The sequence below is a fragment of the Eucalyptus grandis genome, chromosome 11 (assembly GCF_016545825.1).
Source record: "Eucalyptus grandis isolate ANBG69807.140 chromosome 11, ASM1654582v1, whole genome shotgun sequence".
Classification (NCBI taxonomy): Eukaryota; Viridiplantae; Streptophyta; class Magnoliopsida; order Myrtales; family Myrtaceae; genus Eucalyptus; species Eucalyptus grandis.
In genome coordinates this window covers 3,505,641-3,530,653 of record NC_052622.1, presented here as the reverse complement: position 1 = coordinate 3,530,653, position 25,013 = coordinate 3,505,641, and the positions used below count along the sequence as shown (strand labels likewise).

At 39.5% G+C, this 25,013-nt stretch overlaps 3 protein-coding genes and 1 pseudogene across 3 annotated transcripts; all 4 read left to right on the top strand.

Moving 5' to 3' along the window:
• Positions 1-1,947: 1,947 nt before the first annotated feature.
• Positions 1,948-11,382, top strand: LOC120289580. Its single transcript, XM_039304684.1, has 2 exons — positions 1,948-2,016; positions 10,783-11,382. The coding sequence occupies exons 1-2, from the start codon at positions 1,948-1,950 to the stop codon at positions 11,380-11,382; spliced, it is 669 nt and encodes a 222-aa protein (XP_039160618.1).
• Positions 11,136-13,709, top strand: LOC104426992 (rust resistance kinase Lr10). The gene is made up of 2 exons (XM_039304414.1): positions 11,136-12,223; positions 12,340-13,709. Exons 1-2 carry the CDS (start codon positions 12,172-12,174, stop codon positions 13,503-13,505), a joined length of 1,218 nt encoding a protein of 405 aa, XP_039160348.1. The 5' UTR covers positions 11,136-12,171; the 3' UTR covers positions 13,506-13,709.
• Positions 13,710-13,771: 62 nt separating this feature from the next.
• LOC104424485 (pentatricopeptide repeat-containing protein At3g49170, chloroplastic-like) lies at positions 13,772-15,156 on the top strand. Its single transcript, XM_039304683.1, has 4 exons — positions 13,772-14,027; positions 14,293-14,491; positions 14,595-14,812; positions 14,927-15,156. Exons 1-4 carry the CDS (start codon positions 13,772-13,774, stop codon positions 15,154-15,156), a joined length of 903 nt encoding a protein of 300 aa, XP_039160617.1.
• A 7,283-nt stretch (positions 15,157-22,439) lies between these two features.
• Positions 22,440-24,408, top strand: LOC108956084 (annotated as a pseudogene).
• Positions 24,409-25,013: the final 605 nt, after the last annotated feature.

Sequence of the window (25,013 nt, the reverse complement as noted above, 5' to 3'; positions counted from 1 at the left end):
CTGCTATTTAAAGTCTGAAGACCTCCAGGACAGCCAGACTCAAGACTCAAAGTCTATCCTCATTGATAGTCTCTAATCCGTTGAAGAAAGGTTATCCAGAACCGAATGTTTCGTTGAGGATTTGACTTTATCAACTGGAGAAGATCTCGTGGCTGGAGAAGACATAACGGAGTCCTTTGATTGATCGAAGATTGATTCGATAATTGAAGATCCGGTGATTGCCTAAGTATTGGAAGGTTCTCGCTTATGGAAACCGAGATCCCGATTGTATGGGCGAACATGATTGATGGGCTATCAACACGTTCCTTTAATAGCTTGAACAATCTTCCTAATTGATTCCGTCCAACGGGTAGATTGGAGGAATTCCTTTGGTAAGTGCCAACGGGTATGATGGCATAAAAGGAGTATATAAGGAAGACTGTCTTAGTTGTTCAAGGTGTGCGCGATAGAAGAATTCCAAAGTCTGAAGCTCCTATTTGTTTAGATAAATCCTTTGAGCGAATACTTGTATAGAAAAGAGAGTCTATATTTGTGAGAGACCTTGAGGAGGTGTGGTAGAACATCTACACTGTGGAATCAAGGCAAAGCTATGCTGTAACTTCTCTTTTGATCATAATGAAATCCAGCCGGTGGGCTGTCAGTGCGGAAGAGTGGACGTAGGCTTGGAATAAGCCGAACCACTATAAATCATGTGTTCAATTTTCTCTTCCTTACTCTCTCTACCTCGATCGTATTTCATTTTGTTAATTAAGAGAGAATTTACTTTCTATCATATGCTAAGAATCGCTTCCGTATATCAATAAATTGTTTAGACACCTATTCACCCCCCTCTAGGTACTCATACTAGCAATATCAATTGGTATCAGAGCCTGTGTCCTTACTTTATTTGAAGTGTTTTACTTCATAGTAAAAGATCCATGGCTAGTATGCTAGCACCAGGGCTGATGGAAGGGCAAAGCAATACAAGACCACCCTACTTTAATGGAAAGGATTACAACATCTGGAAGAACAAGATGAAAGCTTTCCTACGATCAAAGGATCCTCTGGAATGGGACATTGTAGAAAAAGGAATTACTCCTACCACTGCATCAGTCTCTGAAAGAGGAAAAGAAACTGAAGAAACCAGCGAATGTCTCGGAAGAAATAATCAAGAGACAAACACTCAATGCAAAAGCAATTTACTCCTTATATTGTGCTTTATCACCAACTGAATATAATAGAATATCTTCTTGTGGTACAACAAAAGAAGTTTGGGACAGATTGCATATCACCTATGAAGGAACAGTCGAGTGAAGGTTGCAAGAATCAACATTCTTCTTGGTCAATACGAAGCCTTAAATGAAACCAGGAGAATCTATATCGACATGTTTAGTCGTTTTACGATATTGTAAATGGTCTTGAAAATCAAGGTCAACCAACTTCCGATCCCATGAAGGTAAACAAGCTACTACGTGGACTCTCCAGGGATTGGAATCACATAAAGACTTCGATAAGAGACGAGAGAATTATGCCACTATCGTCGACGAGCTAATTGGAACTCTTCAGTCTTATGAAGTGGAACAGATCAATGAAGATGAAGATCCAAAAGGTAAGAAATCCATTGCATTAAAATCAAATGATGATTCGATAATACAGATTACTCAAGAAGATATGGACGATGAGGAGCTTGCTCTCATGATAAGAAGATTCATAAAACTAAATAGAAAAGGAAGAAGGTTCAACTCAAAGAAACAAAGCTTTCAAAGACAAAGACCAAGTCTGTTGATGATGAGAACCAAACAAAGACATAGTCTCTTTGAATGTAAGAAAAAGGGACACATCGTAGACCCAACCGTCCTCTTCAAGAAGAAGAAAAGAAAAGCTGAAAAATTTCGAAAAGCTCTCAAAGCCGAAACTGGGTGACACGAGTGTGAATAAAGTGATAATGAATATGCCAATTTATGTCTGATGGCACAATCAGACTCAGACTCTGAATCAGACTCAAACAGTGATTTTGAGGTCACTGTCAAGAGAAAGGTAAAGTGGTATCTTGACAATGGATGCTCAAGACACATGACAGAGACTCAAAATGTTTCATAAAGCTTGCTCAAGTAAATTGTGGAAAAGTTTCATTTGGAGGAAACAAAAGGAAGTATTGTGGGATTTGGAACTGGTGAAAATTGGAAATCTCACAATAAGTAATGTTTCCTTAGTGGAATGACTCAATTACAATCTTCTCAGCATTAGTCAACTGTGTGATATTGGTTTCAAGATCTTCTTTCAAGAAGGAATATGTTCTGGAATCGAGAAAGACTCTACTCGCCTTTCATGGGTCGTAGACATGGAAACATCTATCTTCCGGATGTGAAACCAAATGAATCGCAATGTTTTATCTCAATTCAAGACGAAGCAAGCTTATGGCACAGAAAGCTTGGTCATGTCAACTCAAAGCAGTTAGCCAAAATCTCAACAAAACAGCTTGTTCGAGAACTACCCAGATTACCTTATCAAAAGACTGATCCATGTACTCGATGTATTCTGGGAAAACAGGTAAGAAATTCATTTAAGCCAATAAATCATGTCAGTACTAATCATGTACTACAGTTGCTACATACGGATCTCTTCGGACCAACCAGAACACAGAGTATTGGAGGTAAGAAATATTGCCTAGTAATTGTGGATGATTACTCCCGTTTTACTTGGGTATATTTCCTTACAAGTAAGTATGAAACCTTCTCGTATTTTGAAAAGTTTGCTAAAAAGGTTCAAAATGAAAAAGGATGTGTTATCTCTTGTATAAGAACAGATCATGGAGGTGAATTTGAAAATCAAGATTTTACAAAATTTTGTGATGAATCGGCTTTAATCATGAGTTCTCCTCTCCATATACTCCTCAGCAAAATGGAGTTGTGGAAAGAAAGAACAATCTCTTCAAGAAATGGCTAGAACTCTTTTAATAGAAAGCAAGATTTCTTCACGATTTTGGCTGAAGTCATTTTCAACAGCTTGTTATATCGTCAATAGAGTCTTCTTAAGACCTATTCTAGAGAAAACCCCTTATGAATTGTTCAAAGATAAGAAGCCTATTGTTTCATACTTTCATGTATTTGGTTGCAAATGTTTTATATTGAAAAATGCAAAAGATCGAGTTGGTAAGTTTGAAGAAAGATCAGATGAAGGTATCTTCCTTGGATATTCTACATCAAGCAAAGCCTTCGAGTCTATAACAAGAAGAGCCATGGGAGGAGTCAATGAATGTCAAATTTCAAGACTCAACACAAGATGAATCAAGTCGACTCATCAAGAAGAGTCCGAACCGCCTCCACCTTCCAAAGCTTACAACTCAAGAAGCATCTCGGACTGAAAACCAGAATAAGGATGTTCGTGAAGATTCAATCAAAGAGAGATCATCAAACGACAAATCAACAAGTAACCGGAAGCATAAGTTCGGTCATCCCAAAGATCTTATAATCGGCGAAATTAATGAAGGAATTCGCACTGCATCCAAAAGGCGAGAAGAGTCTAGTGATGTAGCTCTTGTTTCGAAATTGAACCAAAAAGCATAGAAGAAGCTTTGTCGATGAAAGCTGGATTGAAGCTATGCAAGAAGAGCTCGAACAGTTCAAAGATTAATGATGTCCGGGAATTGACATCCAAACCAAAAGGTAAAACTGTTATTAGAGCTAAATGGGTGTTCGAAACAAGATGAATGAGAAAGGAAAAGTCGTACGAAACAAAGCAAGACTCGTGGCCAAAGGATATACGCAAGAAGAAGGAATAGACTATGATGAGACTTACGCTCCAAAGCAAGGTTAGAAGCTATTCGACTATTACTTGCGTTTGCTTGTTATAAGAATTTCAGGTTATTCCAAATGGACGTCAAAAGCGACTTCCTAAATGGATTTATCCATGAGGAAGTTTATGTGGAACAACCACCGAGGTTTGAAGACCCAAAGAAGCCGGACTTCGGTCTTGGTGAAAAAGGTTTTGTATGGTTTAAAGCAAGCACCTCGAGCTTGGTACGACAGATTAAGTAAGTTTTTGATTCAAAATGGTTTTGTTAAAGGTAAAGTAGATACGACTTTATTTATCAAAAAGGAAATCAAAAGTTTCTTACTTGTTCAAATATATGTGGATGACATTATTTTCGGATTTTCAAATGAAAATATGTGCAAGAAATTTTCTAAGTCTATGCGGGATGAATTTGAAATGAGTATGATGGGAGAGTTAACATTCTTTCTTGGTCTTCAAATAAAACAATTGAAGGAAGGAACTTTTATTTATCAAGAAAAATATGTTAATGATCTTGTCAAAAGATTTGACCGGAGAAGTGCAAAAAGACCGACATACCGATGTCAAGTTCTTTGAAGATAGACAAAGATGAAGAAGGAAAGAAAGTTGATCAAAAGCTGTACAGAGCATTATTGGTTCACTTCTTTATCTTACGCTTCTAGACCTGACATTTTGTTGAGTGTTTGCATTCCAGTGCAAGGTTTCAATCGATCCTAGAGAATCCCATCTCGGTGCTGCGAAACGCATCATTAAATACGTGGCTTCATCATCAAGCATCGGTCTTTGGTATCCTAAGAAGGGAGACTTTAATCTTCCGGGATATTCGACGCGATCTGGCTGGTTGCGAGTTGATAGAAAAAGCACTTCGAGAACTTGCCGCTGCTTGGAAGCGGGGACGGTGTCTTGGTTTCAAGGAAACAAAGCACCGTGTCTCTTTCAACAACGAAGCTGAGTATGTAGCCCTGGGAAGCTGCTGTTCGCAAATTCTATGGATAAAACAACAGCTAAAAGACTTTGAAATTGAAGACTCATGCACGGAGATTAATTGCGACAACACCAGCGCTATCAACCTCACCAAAAATCCAATTCTCCACTCAAGAGCAAAGCATATAGAGATTCGACATCACTTTATTAGAGATCATGTTCAAAATGGAGATGTTTCAATTCAATTTGTTGACTCAAAGAATCAACTGGCTGATATATTCACAAAGCCTTTGGAGAAAAATCAATTTGAGTCTATACGGTCCAGACTCAACATTTTGAGGTATGAGGATATCAAAGTCTAAAGACCTTCAGACTCAGACTTACAAGACTTTATCTGAAAGATAGTCTTGGTACGTCCGTCAGACTGTAAGTTTTTCTTCCTTGAGTCTCATCTTGAAAAGGTACGATCATCAGACTGTGTTTAAATTGTTGCTATATTTAATTGACATAAATATTGCATCGCTTCATTTACAAAAGGGAAGTTATTTTTGAAATAGCTATTTTTGCGGATAAAGACAGTTATTTTGAAAAGGTATATTTTTATTTCCTTTGTGACGGTTCGTTTGCCCTTCTTTTTAACCGAACAAGCACTGTCGATTCCTCTTCACTTTTCTCTCAAAAACCCTAGAAAGCATCAATCCTCCATTCCCGTTTGTCTTCTTCGTTCAATCCTAAAAAAAGTTGTCATCTTTTCCGGGAAAGTCAAGCAAGGAATCTTCCAAAAACTGAGAAAGATGTCATCTTCAAGAAAGTCCTCAAGAATCGCAAGCAGGGGACCACAGAGGATGAGTGATGGGCCTACGCACTTCGATCTTACTGAAGATGAAGTGACTCCAGAACAGCAAGCGAGCCCACAACATTCTCAATAGCGTCATTCTCCTCCATCTAGTCCTCAAGGAGTTGATCATCAACAACGGGAAGAAATCATCGAGGATGCACCGTAAGAGTTCAAAAGCCCGCTTATATTTACCGAGTTATATCGTGCCCTAAAAGGAATTCGTACTCCTTTGAAATACATTGATGATTTCCTTAAAGAAAAAGGACATGGGAACGAGTATATTTTTCTGAAAAAAATGGAAAGTTTGGGAATTGCTCGAAAAGGGGTGGCTGAGGAAACCCTTGCAAATATCCCAAGTGATCCTCGTGATCAAATAATCTCGTGGATGGGAATGATGATGATAAATTATACAGTCAATTTCAACCGAAGATGGGTGTTGCGGTTGAAAATCAAGGAAAAAGGGGAGATTTGTTCAGATCAAAGGAGCAAAAGGATCTGTACTCAAAATTGCTGAAGCGTGGGGTAATAAACCCCAGGAGTGTGGATTTTGATTTTCTGGATGCAGTGAATGTAAACTTAAGGGAAAAGTTCAGTTATCTTCAACTTGAAAAGTTCTCGCTTCGACTCTAGAGGCATATGCTGAATTAACTGCATATTTCTATTCAAATCTAAGCTTTTTGGATGCGAATAGATTCTCTTTCAGCGTAAAAGACCAAGACTATGTTGTGGATATGAACATGCTGGCATATGTGTTAGAAGTCGAAAGAGGAAGATATCAAACAAACAAAGTTTCCATTGCTCGGGCCACACTTGAACTAGTGAAGGACAGGAGAACAGATGAAAAGATCACCTACTTAAGGATGGGTGCATACAACATCTTGCTTCACAAGATTGTGATTAATTGCCTCCGACCAAAATCAACTTCCAAGACTGATGTCTCAAGTTTAGAGGTCAAGCTGATGTATGCCATTCTTTTTGGTAAAAGGTTTTCTCTCCCTCACACTGTGATGTTTCACATGTATAGGGCAATGATGAAGGACAGAGGTCAACTCTCTTATCCAAGCCTTGTTACGAAGTTATTCAGACATCTGAATATTCAACCTCCACAAATCCTTTGTGTTCGACCATGCGATCATATGGTGGTAGGTCTGAAAATGGTTACCAAAATGCGTTCGAAAGAACTGAGCAAGGAGTTGGAGAAATTCAAGGAGAAGACTCCCCGCAAAATCTCATCAAATATCTTCGCAGCTAAAAGAAAAGGAAGGAGCCCATGGTTGCTCCATCCAAGAAAAGAAGAGCTCTCCTCGTAGAGGATGAAGATGATGAGGAAGACATCACCCTCTCTGCATTGGCCTTAAAGAATTTAAGTCGTCCTGTTCCACAGCAAGACTCGGAACAAATGACAAAGGAAGCAGAGGAGAAGGAAGCAGAAGAATTAGAAGCTGAAAAGAAACGAGAGGAGGAAAGACCAGAAGAAGAAAAAAAGAGAAGAAGGAGAACATGAGGAACACTCTTCTCCACCCGTACGCATGAAAACGGGGAGATCGGGAGAAAGGAGTGAAGTCTTCATGTCCCGATGCAAGTGAAGGAGTCGGGCCGCTCACCGCGGACCCGAGAGGATGTTTATGCATCTTAGTTTCCGAAAGAAGGTCATGAAGTGTCATCGCCAAATCTGCAAGATTATGCTTTGATCTACCATCTTACGCATTTACTCCATCAAATCGAGCCGAAGCAAGTACTCGGGTGATAATGGAGCAGATTTTCGCAGAATCATGGATATTCTCTTGGAGATGTGAGGTCAGATTTATGCCTTGGGATGCGAAGTTCAAAGCTTGAAGAATGAAGGTCAAGCTTCTTCCTGTTCATTGAATGATAAAATGCAAGCCCTCTCTATTCGAATCAGTCCAATGCCAAAAGTGAGGAGATTGCACAACTAAAGGAAAACTTTAAGAGGCCGGAAGGCATCGTTCGGCCTATGGAAGATTTCCGGCTTGTCCGCGTTCCCAAGCAATCTTAACTTCATCTCATCCTTTTTAATGATGACAAAAAGGGGGAGAGATGCAGATTTGATCAAAACTTTTCATTCATTAAACTTTTTTGTTTGTTGGATTGTTTTGAGGTTTATGGTTTAAACTTTGTTTGACTTTGTTTTGTGTCGGATAAGAACCGCCTAGACTTGGACTTGACTACTTCTATTAATCAATATTGATATCTTATGAATGGCTTAATCATATCTTGGACTAACCTATTTTATGTGGTTGCGATTCTAGTGTTATTCGTTAGCCATTTATTTCTATAAGATATGCATATGTGTTTGAGGAATGTTTTGCGGTCAAAGATATCCAAATCTGCAGGAAAGTTTTGTCACCATCAAAAAGGGGGGAGATTGTTGAAGAAATCTTCTTGAAGTATTTTGAAGTTGACAAAACGTTTCTATCGAGCCTAGTCTGAAGGCTTGCGGACTCTTGCTATTTAAAGTCGAAGACCTCCGGACAGCCGGACTCAAGACTCAAAGTCTATCCTCATTGATAGTCTCCAATCCGTTGAAGAAAGGTTATCCGAACCGAATGTTTCGTTGAGGATTTGACTTTATCAACCTGAGAAGATCTCGTGGCTGGAGAAGACATAACGAGTCCTTTGATTGATCGAAGATTGATTCGATAATTGAAGATCCGGTGATTGCCTAAGTATTATTGGAAGGTTCCGTTTATGGAAACCGAGATCCGATTGTATGGGCGAACAGGGATTGATGGGCTATCAACACGTTGCTTTAATAGCTTGAACAATCTTCCTAATTGATTCCGTCCAACGGGTAGATTGGAGGAATTCCTTTGGTAAGTGCCAACGGGTATGATGGCATAAAGGAGTATATAAGGAAGACTGTCTTAGTTGTTCAAGGTGTGCGCGATAGAAGAATTCTAAAGTCTGAAGCTCCTATTTGTTTAGATAAATCCTTTGAGCGAATACTTGTATAGAAAAGAGAGTCTATATTTGTGAGAGACCTTGAGGAGGTGTGATAGAACATCTACACTGTGGAATCAAGGCAAAGCTATGCTGTAACTTCTCTTTTGATCATAGTGAAATCCAGCCGGTGGGCTGTCAGTGCGGAAGAGTGGACGTAGGCTTGGAATAAGCCGAACCACTATAAATCCTGTGTTCAATTTTCTCTTCCTTACTCTCTCTACCTCGATCGTATTTCATTTTGTTAATTAAGAGAGAATTTACTTTCTATCATATGCTAAGAATCGCTTCCGTATATCGATAAATTGTTTAGACACCTATTCACCCCCCTCTAGGTACTCATACTAGCAATATCAACATGACCAGTGCTCTCAGGTCCACGCATATCTATCAAGTGTTGCTGCTCGTTCTTGTTCTATTTCTAGGAATGACTACTAATGTCGAGCCAGTAATCGATGGAGCACTTCTTCCTGTGGCGACATTCACAATATAAGCCACCCGTTTCGATTGACGAGTAACCCAAATGGAAGTTTGTATGGCTTGACATGTGAAGATAATCGAACTGTTTGGTACTTGAGTGATGGTCGATACTATGTGCAATCTATCAATTATTCTGCTGACCAAATCAAATTAGTCGACGACGGGCTGCAAAAGGATAATTGCTCATCTCTCCCTCGTTATTCATTGTCACTTAGCCGATTCTATTTAAATTTTAAGTGAACGTCAGTTTTTTTAAGTGAAAGTGAGTTTAACTGAATATGTTGACAGTCTTGTATTTGACTCTCTACACTCATAAACTTTTTTTCCTTCCTTTTGCATGATTAATTTGTTTGGAGAATGTATTCTTTGGATTCGTTCTATGTAAATTCTAACTAATCCAGTAAAGTCACGTTTTAACAGAATCACTTCCTTGTTTCTATGAGTTTCTACGTGATGGGTGACGAAACATGCGATAATACAAACAATCAAGACTCTCGGTCGTGCTCACTAAACTTTAATTTTATTCACTTGATGCTATAATCTTCAAATCACTTTCAATTAATCACTTTAATTGTAATCTAACCAATTTCCTTGAGAAATGTTGGTAGGACCTCCACTATACGCATGGTGTGGCTTCAAGTCTAGTTACGCGTAATGTCATGCCAAGTTAAGATTGCAAATGGTCGAATTCTGTTTGAAGGACATTTATATGCTACTTGCGAGTAAATGAAAGTGCAATATATTCATAAATGGATAGCAGATGATATGCAGTTCTTTAGTGGAATTGCAATCAGGTCTAACATCGGATTGAATGGATAGCAAATGATATGCAGAACTTTTATCATAATATGGGCAACACAAACAGATGTTTTATGGCTAATCTATGCGGAATAATCTCTGCAACTCATAGCAGCGCAGCAACATTCATATGATATAATTTTAACCTATAAGTGCATGAGAAGACACCTAGCATGGACGACAACGTCAAAGAATTTCTATAAGCTCATAATAACTTTTTTCCTATAAAATACTCTTTACTCAGATATTCAATAAATAAATAAAAAGATATTTCAAGCACAATCTAGATGGAGGATATGGTTTTGTATATAAAGAAATACTTAGACAAGCTAGATGAAGGAGGATATGGCTTTGTACATAAAGGAATACTTAGACAGGACAATGAAATTATTATTACAACTTTAAATAAGTCAAAGTCTAATGGCCAAGATTTCATAACCGACGTGTCCAGGAAGGATCCACAAGTTCGTGTGGTGCATCTTGTTGATTTTTGCCTCCTAATCAGTGTGACTGCTATCCAAAAATCAATTCACCGCCGTGTCATGTGAGTTTGGTTGCGTGTACAACAATCTTTGCGTAATTTTCACTGATGGAACCTTTGATTGGTCCACATGAGTTTCTTTTCTTGACTTGACTTGGTGTTGCTTGTTGACTTGGGAATTTCAATTATAGTTGATCCCCCAGCTGATCCTTTCGATAATATATAATTCCTCCCCTCGTTGAGCCTCCGCCACAATCACCAAGCTAAAACCACCATTCTTGCATCGAGGAGTGGAGAGATGATTAATTCTCTCGGCTCCATATGCGTGTACCATGTGTTTCTGCTTATATTGCAAATTTTGCTGTTAGGGACGAGTTCCAATGCGAAGAATAGTCACTTATGCATTGCTTCATCTTGCGGTGGCATTCGTAACATAAGTTATCCCTTTCGATTAAAAAGCGATCGAAAAGGTTGCGGTCACTCCGATTACGAGCTTATTTGTGAAAGTAACCGCACTGTTCTATATTAGGGAGCTGGTAGATATTACGTGAAGTCGATCCATTATGATTTTTATGGTGACAAAGTTAACTTCAATGGCGTCATAAAGCTGGTTGACAATGGCCTGCAAGAGGGTAATTGCTCATCCCTTCCCCATCACTCGTTGATGAACTCCAACTTTAGGGGATTTTATCCCTACGATCCTTTTTTCTCGGGCTCAGTGGTCTTCGTGAAGTGCTCACGGCCAGCTGCTTCTTCTTCTTCTTGGTATTTTGATACCAAACCGTGCATCGGGGGAGCATACTCTACCGGCACGTCTCCAGATTTTTCCCAGACGGAGGTGTACTCATATGCCATTATTGGTGAGTCTTTTGAATTAAGTGCGTCGGTCATCGAGGATTCTTGCACTATAACCATGATGACATTGGCATCGAACTCTTTCTCGGATTGGGGAAGGGATCAGTATTATAGGGGGAGATCATCATACAAGGACATCCACAACGACATGGCGCAGGGATTCAATCTATCCTATCGGAGTTCGTCAAGTGGAATATCTTGGTTTTGCTTCTGCGGTTTCAACTACCGGGGAAGGTGCAGTGAACATAACTCTAGTAAGCGACTTTCGCTTTAGCTTTTCTTCGCTCCTTCCTCCTCTTCTTAAATGCCCGCTCTGTCAAGATATCTTATCAAAATTTACTTATCGAGTAACACGGCAAGTTTCAGTTGGATAATCATCATATGTGAGACTCACACATTGCCTTGCTAATTTCTTTGAATACCCAATAAAAAAAATTGCCACATCACTGAAATAAAAAAGTTCAATAAGATTTCCGAATAGATTTAGTATGCATCTCTCTTTTATTGTTCTCTAACCCATGGAGCTTTTCTGAATTTGATTACTTTATTTTTTATTAGGGAAAAATGTTTGATTACATAGTACGTTGTGTCACTTTCATGGTGGGTATTACTATGCAGGAGAATAAATTGTGCATATATTAGATGATATTTGTAAATCAGAATTACACACGAGTGACTGGCAAACGTAATCATTTGGTATATTTAGGGAACAAAAGCGAAATCATCTTTCTTCAATAAAAATGATCACGCTATGATAACATGGATTCCTTGAGTATATGAATAAAGTTGGATCTAGATGCCATAAGGGAGAGTGAAACTCAGTCACTCTTCTTTGTTCTAGACTTCTCCATTTGCAACTTTAATAAATAAAAGTCCGTCATTGCACTTTGCAGTGATTGTATCAATTCTTTTTTTTTTATTTGGTCATAGCTTAACGTGTACTATTTTTATACTTTACCGCCAAAATAATAATTTAGGTCTCCATCGATTGATTGTTAATGCTTATTAATCATTTTCAGTCATCTCTAAACAAATTCTCTTGCTTGCTACAGATACTTCTACTATGGTGGCGATAGTTGCGAGATATGCACTTCCTTATGTCCCCTTTTTCTTAGGTACTGACTAGTCCTTTATTCCTCACAACCATGAAAATCTCAAGCGGCAATCTGACCCAAAAAAGGATAACTTTCTATATTACACTACGCTAATCTATGGACAAATTTTTCCACAGCCCAGTTCCTTGCGGCAAAATTCATACTCGGAGCTCCATGTGTATTGATATTTTTAGTCTATAAGTGGATGAGAAGGCACCAAGCAATGGATGGAAAGATTGAAGAATTCCTACAAGCTCATAATAACTTTTTGCCCATAAGGTACTCTTACTCGGACATCAAGAAAATCACAAAAAATTTCAAACACAAATTAGGTGAAGGAGGATATGGCTCTGTGTATAAAGGAATACTTAGAAGTGGCAATGAAGTTGCTGTTAAGATTTTGAACAAACCAAAATCTAATGGCCAAGATTTTATAAGTGAAGTGGCTACTATTGGAAGAATCCACCATGTTAACGTGGTGGAACTTGTTGGTTTTTGCTTCAACAACTCTAAGCAAGCTCTCGTGTACGATTTCATGTCAAACGGATCTTTGGATAAACACATTTTCTCTAAAGATGACGACAATTCTCTTGACTATCAGAAAATATATGAGATCTCTCGGGGTGGCCAGGGCATCGAATATTTACATCGGGGGTGCGACATGCAAATTCTACACTTCGACATCAAGCCTCACAATATTCTTCTAGATAAAAATTTCACCCCAAAAGTTTCTGACTTTGGGCTTGCAAGACTTTATCCTATGGATCATAGCATAATATCGTTGACTGCAGCAAGAGGAACTTTGGGATATATGGCTCCCGAGCTATTCTACAAGGACATTGGTGGTGTCTCATATAAAGCTGATGTTTATAGTTTTGGGATGTTGCTAATGGAAATGGCTAGTCGGAGGAAAAATGCAAAGGCGAATGTTGAACGTTCAAGTCAAATTTATTTCCCTTTGTGGGTCTATGATCAACTTAGCAGAAAAAACGAGATTGAAATAGAAGAAGTAGAATGGGACATGGAGATAATGAGGAAGATGGTAATAGTTGCCCTTTGGTGTATACAGTTAATCCCCAACGATCGGCCATCAATGAGCCGGGTCCTAAACATGCTTGAAGGAGATATCGATAAGCTTCAACTCCCTCCTAAGCCACTTCTATATCCGTCTGAGAAGCCATTTGATGATGTGGATGCTGAAATAGAACTTGAATCATTCCCAACTACATCAAGTGCCCCAACAATTTCTGAAGCATACCAATTTCAAAATAGCAACGAGATTCCACAATCGCACATTGTATGATTTTCTTTTCTTTCCGGTTTGAATGAACGCCAAATAAAGTTAGTTCCATCCGAAGCATAATTGACTACGTAAAATCGTGATTTTAGCGTTTGTAGCATCCTTTGTTTTGCAGAAGAATTGCCTCTTTGGCTATCTGTTTTCATCTCTTGTTTCCTGACATTTCAGATCAAGCTCGACTTGTATAATGGAATGAATCTCTCTCTCTCTCTCTCTCTCTCTCTCTCCCCTTCCCTCGCCCATCGACCGCCGCCTGGTCACCGACCTCGATGTCTGCCAACTCCGCGGAGCATTCTCCCATCTCGACCTCATGTCCCGTGATGGGTCCCATCCCGACCTCCTCACCTTCTCTCTCTCCTCCTCAAGTCCTGCATTCGCTCCCGAGGGCTCGCGCTCGGGAGGCGCGTCCATCGGTCGCTCGCTCCGTCTCAGCTGAGCCCGACTCGGTGGTTCTCAACTCGCTTATCAGTCTCTACTCAAAATGCAATGACTGGGCTGAGGCGGAGAGGACTTTGAGGGACATGGGTAATAAAAGGGGTTTGGTTTCTTGGACTTCCATGATCTCTTGATATGCCAATAACCACATCGCGTTTGAAGCAGTCGATACTTCGACCCAAAAAAAAAAAAAAAAAGGAAAAGAAATGTCGATACTTTCGTTCATATGCTTGAAGACGGTTTTTTTTACCCTCGGGCTTGTTCGGTTCCGAAGAATGCATCAATTGGCGATAGATTTTCGAGTTTATAATCAAAAGCGGCTATCTTGATTCTGATGTGTGTGTCGGGTGTGCAGCAATTGACTTGTTTTCGCAGGGTAGTGCTGATTTGGTTTCAGGTCGTAAGTTGTTTGAGAAAATGCCCGAGAGGAATGTGGTTGTGTGGACGTTGATGATGACCAGATGTACTCAGCTGGGTTGTCCAAATAAAGCTGTTGATTTGTTTTTGGATATGTTGGGGAGTGGGCTGTGCCAGATAGATTTACACTTACAGCTGTTATGTCGGCATATTCAGGGTTGGAGTTACTATCCCTTGGGGCGCAATTGCATTCCTGATTATATGGTCTGGACTGGCTTCAGATGTCTGTGTTGGATGCAGCTTGGTGGACATGTACGTGAAATGTGTGGCTAGTGGATCAATTCATGATTTGAGAAAGGTGTTTAATCGGATGCAAGATTGCAACGTGATGTCTTGGACACCGATAATCACAGGACATGTGCAAACTGAAGAAAATGAGCACCATTTCACATTAGCTAGTGCTCTCAAGGCATGTGGAAGTATTTGTGATAATAGACATGGGGATTCAAATATACGCTGTAGCTTTAAAAATGTGCTTTGCATTTGATACTTGTGGGGGATACAATCATATGCTTGGAGAGCTTTTGGTGCACTATTTGAAAGGAATTTGATTTCTTATGATACCCTTGCAGATGTCTTTGCCAAAAGTTTGGAGTCTGATGAAGCCTTTGAACTTCTACATGAGATTGAGGAGAGAGGAATTGGACAAATGCTTTTACATTTTCCAGCCTTTCAAGTGGAGCTGCCTGTATTGGCGCTATTGATGAGGGGAAGCAAATCAGGGCTCAACTCAAATCAGTGCATTCTCAATGGTTTGATCTCAATGTATTCCAGGTGTGGAAACACAGAAGCTGCTTTTTGAGTTTCTCGTGAGATGAGGGAAAAATGTTAAAACTTGGACTTCAATGATCACTGGTTTTGCAAAAAATGGCTTTGCAACGAGAGCTCTGGTCACATTCCATAAAATGCTTGAGGCCAGGGTGAGGCCAAATGAGATCGCCTATGTTGCTGTCTTATCCTCTTGTAGCTATGTGGGTTTGGTATCTGGTGGATGAAAACACTCTAGACCAACAGAACATGGATTCGTGCTCAGAATCGACTACTATGCATGCATGGACTTATTGGACAGATAAGGCTCCCTTGTCGAAGCCCTTCAGTTTATAATTTCAATGCCTTTCAGGGCCGATACACTTGTCTGGCATACAATTCTCGGAGCTTGCCGAGTTCACAACAATGTTATACTTGCAAAAAAAGCTGCAGCAATGATTTTTTAGCAGGAGCCAGACAACCTTGCTGCTTTTGTTTTGCTGTCAAATGCGTATTTATCAACTGGTTCTATAAGAAGATGCAGTAGCAATTAGGAAGAGGATGAAACTAAAAAGTCTTTCAAAAGAACCTGGTTGTAGCTGGATTGAAGTGAAAAATTAAAAGTTCTATACAGGTGACATGTCACACTCAAAGGCTCAGGAGATCTTTGACGAACAGGACCAATTGGCTAGTCGAATAAAGAAACTGGTGATCTTCTGGACACTGAATTTGTTCTTTATGATGTGAAGGAGAGACTAAAGGAACAATATATGAGCACAGCGAAAAAATTGCCATTGTTTTTGGCCTTATAAGCACCTCCAGTCTGAAACCTATCTGGGCGTTTAAGAATCTTAGCATTTGCAGATATTGTCATTCTGCGATCAAGTATATCTCCATGGCAACTGGAAGTTCTATAGTCATAAGGGATGCAAACCAATTCCACCATTGCACGGACTGAACATGCTCATGCAATGACTACTGGCGAGATGCTTCTTAATTTGTCCCATTCATTGTCTGCATCAAATCTCTGTTTTAGAACTTTCTCCCTTGCACCTATGTTATTTGAACCAGGATCCATTATTCTCCTTGCAAGCCCTAGATATGGTCATACTACTGTCAAAATACCAAGTGGAAGGCTTCAAATGGATCTCGCAAGCTTTTGGCAATATGATTCATGGAATCTAAAACAGTGGCGCTTTTTGCCTATGGGATTTTCCTAGAGCATGCAGTTTTTCAGATACTAGATATTGATGCTCTGTTCTGTTCCAGAGTGTTCCTGATGTCACTAGGGTGCATTGCTATGGTTACTCGGTTTCATCCTTAATTATATTTCATTTATTTTATGGATACTATGATATTTCGTTTAAGAATCTTAGCATTTGCAGAGATTGTCATTCTGCGATCAAGTATATCTCCATGGCAACTGGAAGTTCTATAGTCATAAGGGATGCAAACCAATTCCACCATTGCACGGACTGAACATGCTCATGCAATGACTACTGGCGAGATGCTTCTTAATTTGTCTCATTCATTGTCTGCATCGAATCTCTATTTTAGAACTTTCTCCCTTGCACCTATGTTATTTGAACCAGGATCCATTATTCTCCTTGCAAGCCCTAGATATGGTCATACTGCTGTCAAAATACCAAGCGGAAGGCCTCAAATGGATCTTGCAAACTTTCGGCAATATGATTTGTGGAATCTAAAACAGTGGCGCTTTTTGCCTATGTGATTTTTAGAGCATGCAGTTTTTTCAGATACTAGATATCGATGCTCTGTTCTATTCCAGAGTGTTCCTGATGTCACTAGGGTGCATTGCTATGGTTACTTGGTTTCATCCTTAATTATATTTCATTTATTTTATGGATACTATGATCTTGGCAAGTCCATACACACTGTTCCCAAAAAGCTATATTAGTTAATACCTGACTATTTTAGTTTCGAAAACTATATAATTAGACTGTCAGCACAGAATTTTAAGCATCATTAATTAGTTGAATCGACATAGACAAACTTGAATTTTCACATCTCATTTTGATCTTAAGGGCAAGATAGAAAACGATCATCTTCAGTTATTCAATCTTCCTCTCTACTTAACAAGTCCCAATCATGCACATCATGCACATCATGCAAAAGCCTAAATGTGATGCACAAGCTCAATCCCTAAATATAATGAGAATTTTGTGTTCGCTCAATGCTGAGACATGAAATGGGGTCTTACATTTTTCCAAATAGGCAAACAGTGTTTGTCTGTACTAGGAGATGTATTGATTGATACATAAGAATAATATCATCTTATTCGCTATTATCAGATTTGATTCACTACCAGTTGAATGCACTGATGGGCAAAAGAACAAAACCGCCATGACACAGGATGAGATTCGCGGGTGGAAACTCCAAACCAAGTAAAGGGGAATGAGCGCAGAATTTCTTGCTAAACCGCATTAAATAACATGAACACCTTCAGAGAAAGCAAAGACGGTCTGAATCCAAGTGGTTCAAGCTTCAAGCCATTAAAAGTCGACGGTTGAAAGTCGCGCGGGTCAGACTTTATATGGTAGGACCAGGCTAATTTTATTTGATACCCAGTCAAGTAAGAACATGTCCAAGCCCGCGCAGAACATAAAGCTTATATCTGGTAGGACCAGGCTAATTAAAGTCGCGCGGGTCAGACTTTCTCATGCAAGACTGCCGCCCAAGCTTGACTCGGAGCAAGCCGTCCACTCGTTAATTAATAATTACCCCCACCTGCGAGAGATTGAAATTTGTCAAAACTTGGCAATCTTTTTTCGCGCAAGTAGATGGGGATCAACAATTATGATGCCAAACCACCGGCCACGGTGGCTCTACTAGCTAAGACTCTACCGATCCTCAACGAAGCGAAGAGATGAAGGGTTCAAAACTCGGGGGAGTCTTTAGGTGTATTAAGTGTGACTCGGGGTGGTGAGTCCTCCCGCTAAGTGTCACCAGGGGTTTACGGCGGCGGTTCCTCCAGACAAAAAAAAAAAAACAAAAACAAAAAACAATTATGATGCCAAGTTTTTAGAAAGTGTACATTTTGAAATTTTAAAAGTCCAATTTCATTTAGAGTTTAGATTCTTTTCGACTAGACCTAAATTTTTGTCCACTAATTGTTATAGCTTGCTAGTGTCTTGCCTTTTCTGTTCCTCTTGAGGTTATCGTGGCATTGAGAAAGGTATTTATATATAGTTAAAGTCTATATATTGACGGACTTTGGGATTAGAAACGCCACGGTGATGTTTTCTTAGCAATTAAATCAATGATCGACCAAGACAATTATGGTAGAATTGGAAAACTTTCTCACGTATTTTTTTTTTTTTTTGTTTGAGTTTTTAGATGTTCGATTCAAGTATTGGGCCAAGTGGAAAAGAGAGAACCTCCGTGTCAATTCTCCATTTTCTAGTTGGGAATGGAATCATGTACTTGAGATTTGTCAAAGTTAGGTTATTTTTATGTTTATCTTTTTAATTTGATGGGTACTATTTCACATTAAATGTTACCAACTATGCCAACTAGCGTGGATAAAAAGGTTCCCGTTCAATCAAAAAGATATTAAATTCTAAATGAAATCGATTTTTTAAAATTCAAATGCAAACCATCCTTTTCACATGGAAATTGAGAGATGGAGAGTTCAAATCCTTATCTTCTCAAAGAGAGTTGGGGTGAAGACAACTTAGTTTTAGATGTAAATTTCGACTCACATACCCTACAAAGAAGCAAAGTAAAAGTTTGAGAGTGAAAATTAGAATAGCAATAAATTGACTAAAAAAAAATTCAAATGCACATCTTTTAAAAATACCACATCATAATTGTTGACTCATATATAAACAAAGATTTTAATAACTGCAATATTTAATAAATCTTAGATATCACAATAATTAGATGATGCATTACTAGAATATATAGCAATTGCTAGAAAATACATATACTGTGATAAAATAATTTTTAATCAAATTAATTATAGATATTCATGTAATACCAAAACTATATGTGCTCTAATTACAATAATTAAATGACAACTATAGTGTAATTAGACCACTGATAATATAATATTGAATTATAGTAATGATTAGATCTTTTATATTGTCTACAGTTATAGCATTACTTAATTATTATTGGAAGATAATGATTACACTAGCTTTCTTACTACTATACTAACTATTTACTATTTTACATTAAAATATAATAATAATTTATAAATTGTCAGATCCTTTTATTTATGGTTTTTAAAACTACGACAATAAAAAAAATTAAGCTCCAATTATCTATCATCGAAAGTAATATGAGAATATTTTATTATTCCTAACTTATTTTATATGGTATAATGGTAAAAAAAAAAAAAATATGATGGTCTTGAAATTATATTCCATTCTACAAACCAAACTACTGGTAGTTATTTTATTATTATCCTCCATTTTCTATTCCTACATTTTCTATTCTCATGGAAGGCTATTTCATTATTACTTTATTTCTTTTTGTGAATCAAACGCATCATATGAGTTTTTTTTTTTTCCAATGTTCTTCCATTAGCCAATCCAAGTCGACTATCTCAAAAGCTTATTTTCTAGGGGTTACAATGGGAGCCGCCGAACTGAGATTGCCCAGATCAAACCAAACCGGCCGATTTCCTGGCCGATTTCCAAAGGTGCTGCTCTAGTTCCCAGTTCCATTAAAGTGGAATCAGTGACGGGCATTCCAATTCCAGTTCCAAAGTAGGAACCGGATCAATCAACCACCTAAACTGGATCAAACGCAAGATCTTCAAATTTCCTCTCAACTTTCGAAGAAGAAGGAAAAATGAGGCCTCTCCCTCCTCTCTCCTTCGTAGACCTCCCTCCTTCAACCCCAGATTTACCTTTGGATCAAGCAAAGAACATAGCCACTGCCATCAACGAATCCACCCTCCTCAACCTCTTCCAATCCCAGCGGAGCCACCTCAACTTCTTCCAGAACCTCAAACTCCCTCGGACTTTTCCCTTCACGTAGATGCTCCTCCTCAAATCCTCCTCCACCGGCAGCACCATCTTCTTCACCGGCGTCAGCAAGTTTGGCTTCATTGACCACAAGATCTCCCACACCCTTGCCTCCCTCAGTATCCGGTCCAAGTTCCTCCCCCCCCGGCCCCCAAAAAAAAAAAAAAAAAACAAAAACAAAAAAATCAATGCCCTTCATGGCGACAAGCTTGGCGTCAACCAGTTTCCAATTTCAAAAGCTAAGAACCGGTCCTCTCCCAAAACTCTTTTTGCGGGCAAAGGAGGAAGAATCTTTTTCCCCTTAACAAGATGACGATAAGTATATTATTAATCTGTTTGAAAGATTAATAATCCTTATGGAATAGCGTTTATGATATGAAAGATTCATTAAGTGTATAATAGCATTATTTCATGCCAAAGTCATGTTATTCTATTTGGATTTCATTTTTTATATTTATTTAAGGATTAATATCATGAAAAATCCAAAATTGATACACTTGTGATAAATTTACCTCAAACTAATTTTTTGATTACCAAAACAAACCATGTTATGTCATAATCTCTTGAAGAGAATCATCAGAAAACTCACAAAAACAAATAACCCTCACACTCTTCTTGTTTGCTTTAGCGTGCATTAACTGAGTAGAATTCTATCTCTTCCATAAAGGGAAAATGTCACAAATAGTCCCTATACTTTTATTTAATGTGCAATCTTGTCCCTGAACTTTCGATTTGCTCAATTTGGTCCCTAGACTATCAATAAATGTCCGATCTAGTCCCTAACAATTTAAAAATTGACCAATTCCATCCTTCCGTTAGTTAAAGTTAACGGAATTGGGTATTTTGGTCTTTTCTTTTCTTTTTTTTTCTTCTTCTTCTCTCTTCCCTCCGCCACCATGGCGGAGCCGACGAGGGAAGCCGGCGTTCGGTGAGGGCCGCCCTACGTCGACGAGGGCTTGTCCTCGCTTGCGTCGGAGCCAAGGGGCTCCCTCGCCCGCATCGAGTGAGGGCCGCCCTTGCCGATGTCGGGCAAGGGTGCCCTTGCCGGATCTGGTGAGGGGCCGTCCTCACCCGACGCGGGTGAGGGAGGCCCAATGCCCTCGCCAACGCCGGCGAGGGCGACCCTCACCGAACGCCAACTTCCTCGCCAGCTCCGCCATGGCCTACAGAGGGAAGAGAAGAAGAAGAAGAAGAAGAAAAGGAAAATAGTAACGGAATGACTAGATCGAACATTTAGCGATAGTTCGGGGACCAAAATAAGCAAATTGAAAGTTCATGGATGAGATTGCACATTAAGTAAAAGTATAGGGACTATTTGTGACATTTTCCTTTCCATAAATGATATCACAAACAGGAAACCCTTTCAAAAAAAAAGCTACTCAAATTATAAAATCATTTAAACTAAATACGCACTCGAATAAGCAAATTTGCTCGAACTGAAAAACCTATTTACGTCATATTTTCTTTAGTGGTACAAACTTAAGAAAGGAAAAACTACCAAAAAAATCATAAATCGATTGCAATTATGTTAATTCAATAATGAATATTTTTATCAATTAAGTTCTAAACATTTTTACATTTGTGAAAATTTAATCCATTAGTTCAATTTTAGCCGGCTAATGCTCATGTGAATTATTTTTAATATATTTGTATATATATTATGCTAATCTGGCCTCTCCACCCGGCCCTTTCTTTTCTTCCTTCTCAACCCAGGCCTCCAACGTTTATGTCTCTCTCTTCTTCTCTCCCTCACGCAGGTAGGAGGCAGAGAAAACAAGCGACAGACAGAGCTACGGCTGGTAGAGGGGGCGTGCTAGGCACGAGTGCAGAGGCCAGCTTAGCTGGAAATGGACCTAACTTGGTCCCGAGGGGATAGGTGGTGGCAGGGGGACTCACCGGCGAGATTTCTTGTGAAAGAGAGGAGGGTAAGCATTCGAAAGAGGGAGAGGGAATGGACAGAGAGGCGGCCGAGAGGAAGAACCCGGGGGGGCCGGGGGAGAGAGCGAGAACCCAGAGTGAGCAGAGGAAGGGACTGAGAGAAAGCGAGACGCAGAGCTTAGCTTCGGGCTCGCCTTCTGGCCGTCGTTGTCGAGCCGGGTAGGGATCACACGGTCGTACGCTCCCACGCCTCTATTATGTGTGTTTTTTTGTTTTTAATGAATCTACGGACCCAGGCTCGCCGGCTCTGATTTTGGCGCACGCCGAGTTTCTCATGGCTTATATTGTTTATACTGGGCGTTGTTTGTTGATTATGGATGGAATTGGCTCCGGCCCCTGTCTCAAATGCTTGTCGTGGTGACTCTCAATCGACCCCCGCCGAGTGTTCGATAAAATGTCTCAGCTAAATCCATCCTCTTTCTGTTCTTCTCCAGTCATTATTGGCTGTGAAAGTAAGTGGCTGGTGGTGGCCGGTAACATGGCAATGGTTATAGCTGATGGGCGGAGAATTAGCGACGGCGGTGTTAGACTATTGCCGGTGGAAGGTTTGAGTGTTTCCGGTTCAGTGAAGCTTTAGGTATTAATCTATAGACGTGAAAATTCCATCGCGAAAGAGATTGGAGGTGGGGAGTGCCGGGAGCAGGGAACCGAGCGTAAAAGATGAGGGGAGGTCGCAGGCGTTTCGGGCATGCTCGAAGGAGACGATGTTGAGGAGCAGTCGCGGGGTTGGAAAATTGATGGCGGGAGAGTAGTGGGCTTTGGGGCTCGTTTAGACTTCGTGAGCCTTGGGCTTGAAGTGGTAATTTTGGTGATTTGGGCTTCGTCTTTACTACAAGGGTGGTGAGTGTCGGGCTTTAGCTGTAGCTTGGTGAATTGGGCCTGGTTTAGTTAATTAGGTTTGGATCTAACTTGTTTGGGCGGGGTTTGAATTTGTGAAGTGGGTTCAATTAAGTGGACTTGACTTGAGAGCCCAATGTATGTACAACTAGCAAGTGGATCACTTCATGATTCGACAAAGGTGTTTCATCGGATGCAAGATCGTAAAATGATGCCTTGGACAAGTGATTTTACATTTGCCAGCCTTTTAAGTGGAGTTGCCTGTATCAGCACTATTGGTAAGGGGGAGCAAATTAATGTGAGGGTGGTAAAATCAGGGCTCGACTCAAGTCAGTGCATTTTTAATGGTTTGATCTCTATGTGGAAACATAGGAGCTGCTTTTTGAGTTTTTCATGAGACCAGAGACAAAAATATTATAAATTGGACTTCAATGATCAATGGTTTTGCAAAACATAAATTTGCGACGAGAGCTCCAGTCACATTCCATAGAATGCTTGAGGCCAGTGTGAGGCCAAATGAGATCACTTATGTTGTTGTTTTATCCTCTTGTAGGCATGTGGATTTGATGGATAGAAACACTTTAGATCAATGTAGACAGATTATGGAATCGTGCCCAGAATCGAGTACTGTGCATGCATGATGGACTTATTGGGAAGATCGGGCTTCCTGGTTGAAGCCCTTAAGTTTATAGATGCTATGCCTTTCAGGGCTGTTACATTGGTCTGGCATACATTTTTTGGAGCTTGCCGAGTTCACGGCAACGTTGAACTTGCAAAACAAGAAGCTGCAATGATTTTTAAGCAGGAGCCAGATGACCTTGCTGCTTATGTTTTGCTATCAAATCTGTATGCATCAGCTGGTCTATGGGAAGATGCAGCGCCAATCAGGAAGAGGATAAAACTGAAAAATCTTATAAAAGAAATTGGTTGAAGCTGGATTGAAGTGAAAAGTATAGTTCACAAGTTTTATACATCACACCCGGAGGCTCAGGACATCTATGACGAACGGGACCATTTGGGTAGTCGTATAAAGAAACGTGGTTATGTTCTCAATACTGAATTTGTTCTTCATGATGTGGAGGAGGGACAGAAGGAACAATATTTGCTCCAGCACAGTGAAAAAATTGCTATTGTTTTTGGCCTTTTAAGCACCTCCAGTCTGAAACCTGTCTGGGTGTTTAAGAACCTTAGCATTTGCAGAGATTGTCTTTGTGCAATCAAGTGTATCTCCATGGCAACCGGAAGTTCTATAGATGTAAGGCATACGAACCCAGTTCCACCATTTTACGGACAGAACATGCTCATCCAATGACTACTGGTGAGATGCTTCTTAATTTGTCCCATTCATTGTCTGCGCATTGAATCTCTGTTTTAGAATTTTCTCCCTTGCACCTGTGTTACTTGAACTAGGATCAATTATGCTCCTTGTAAGCCCAAGAATTGTAAATGTCATGTTCTGAAATGTATATAGATATGGTCGTACTACTGTCAAAAAACCAAGCGGAAGGCCTCAAATGGATATTGCAGACTTTCGGCAATATGATTTGTGGAATCTAAAACAGTCACGCTTTTTGCCTATGGGATTTTCCGGGAGCATGTAGGTTTCCAGAGCGTGCCCAATGTCACTAGGGTGTATTGCTATGGTTACTTGGTTTCATCCTTAATTATAATTCATTAATATTATGGATACTATGATCTTGGCGAGTCCACACACAGTTCCCATGAAGCTATATTAGTTAATACTTGACTATTTTAGTTTTGAAAACTACATAATTAGATTGTCACCACAGAAGTCTAAACATCATAAATTAGTTTAACCACCTCAACAATCAACATAGACAAACTCAAATTTTCACATCTAACTTTGATCTTAAGGACAAGAGAGAAAGTGATAATCTATAGTAATTCAATCTTCCTCTCAAAAGGTCCCAAACATGCACATCATGCAAAAACCTAAAACGATATAACAGGCTAAATAATATGTACAAGCTCAATCCCTAAATATAAGGGTTAATACCTTAAAAAACCTCAAACTGGTACACCTGTGACAAATTTACCAAAAACTATTTTTTTTACCACCAAAAACCCCCAAACTGATACATATGTGACAGATCTACCCTCCGTTAGCTTCCGCTCGATTTTT

What these genes read in the sequence shown, in the direction of transcription:
- LOC120289580 (XM_039304684.1), top strand. Translation starts at nt 1,948, where the DNA reads ATGGCACAATCAGACTCAGACTCTGAATCAGACTCAAACAGTGATTTT. An exon ending in AGGTCACTGTCAAGAGAAAG is followed by an intron (nt 2,017 to 10,782) that starts GTAAAGTGGTAT and finishes GTTCTATATTAG; the next exon opens with GGAGCTGGTAGATATTACGT.
- LOC104426992 (XM_039304414.1), top strand. Translation starts at nt 12,172, where the DNA reads ATGGTGGCGATAGTTGCGAGATATGCACTTCCTTATGTCCCCTTTTTC. An exon ending in TTATGTCCCCTTTTTCTTAG is followed by an intron (nt 12,224 to 12,339) that starts GTACTGACTAGT and finishes ATTTTTCCACAG; the next exon opens with CCCAGTTCCTTGCGGCAAAA.
- LOC104424485 (XM_039304683.1), top strand. Translation starts at nt 13,772, where the DNA reads ATGTCTGCCAACTCCGCGGAGCATTCTCCCATCTCGACCTCATGTCCC. An exon ending in ATAGATTTACACTTACAGCT is followed by an intron (nt 14,492 to 14,594) that starts GTTATGTCGGCA and finishes TGTTGGATGCAG; the next exon opens with CTTGGTGGACATGTACGTGA. An exon ending in TGGGGATTCAAATATACGCT is followed by an intron (nt 14,813 to 14,926) that starts GTAGCTTTAAAA and finishes ATACCCTTGCAG; the next exon opens with ATGTCTTTGCCAAAAGTTTG.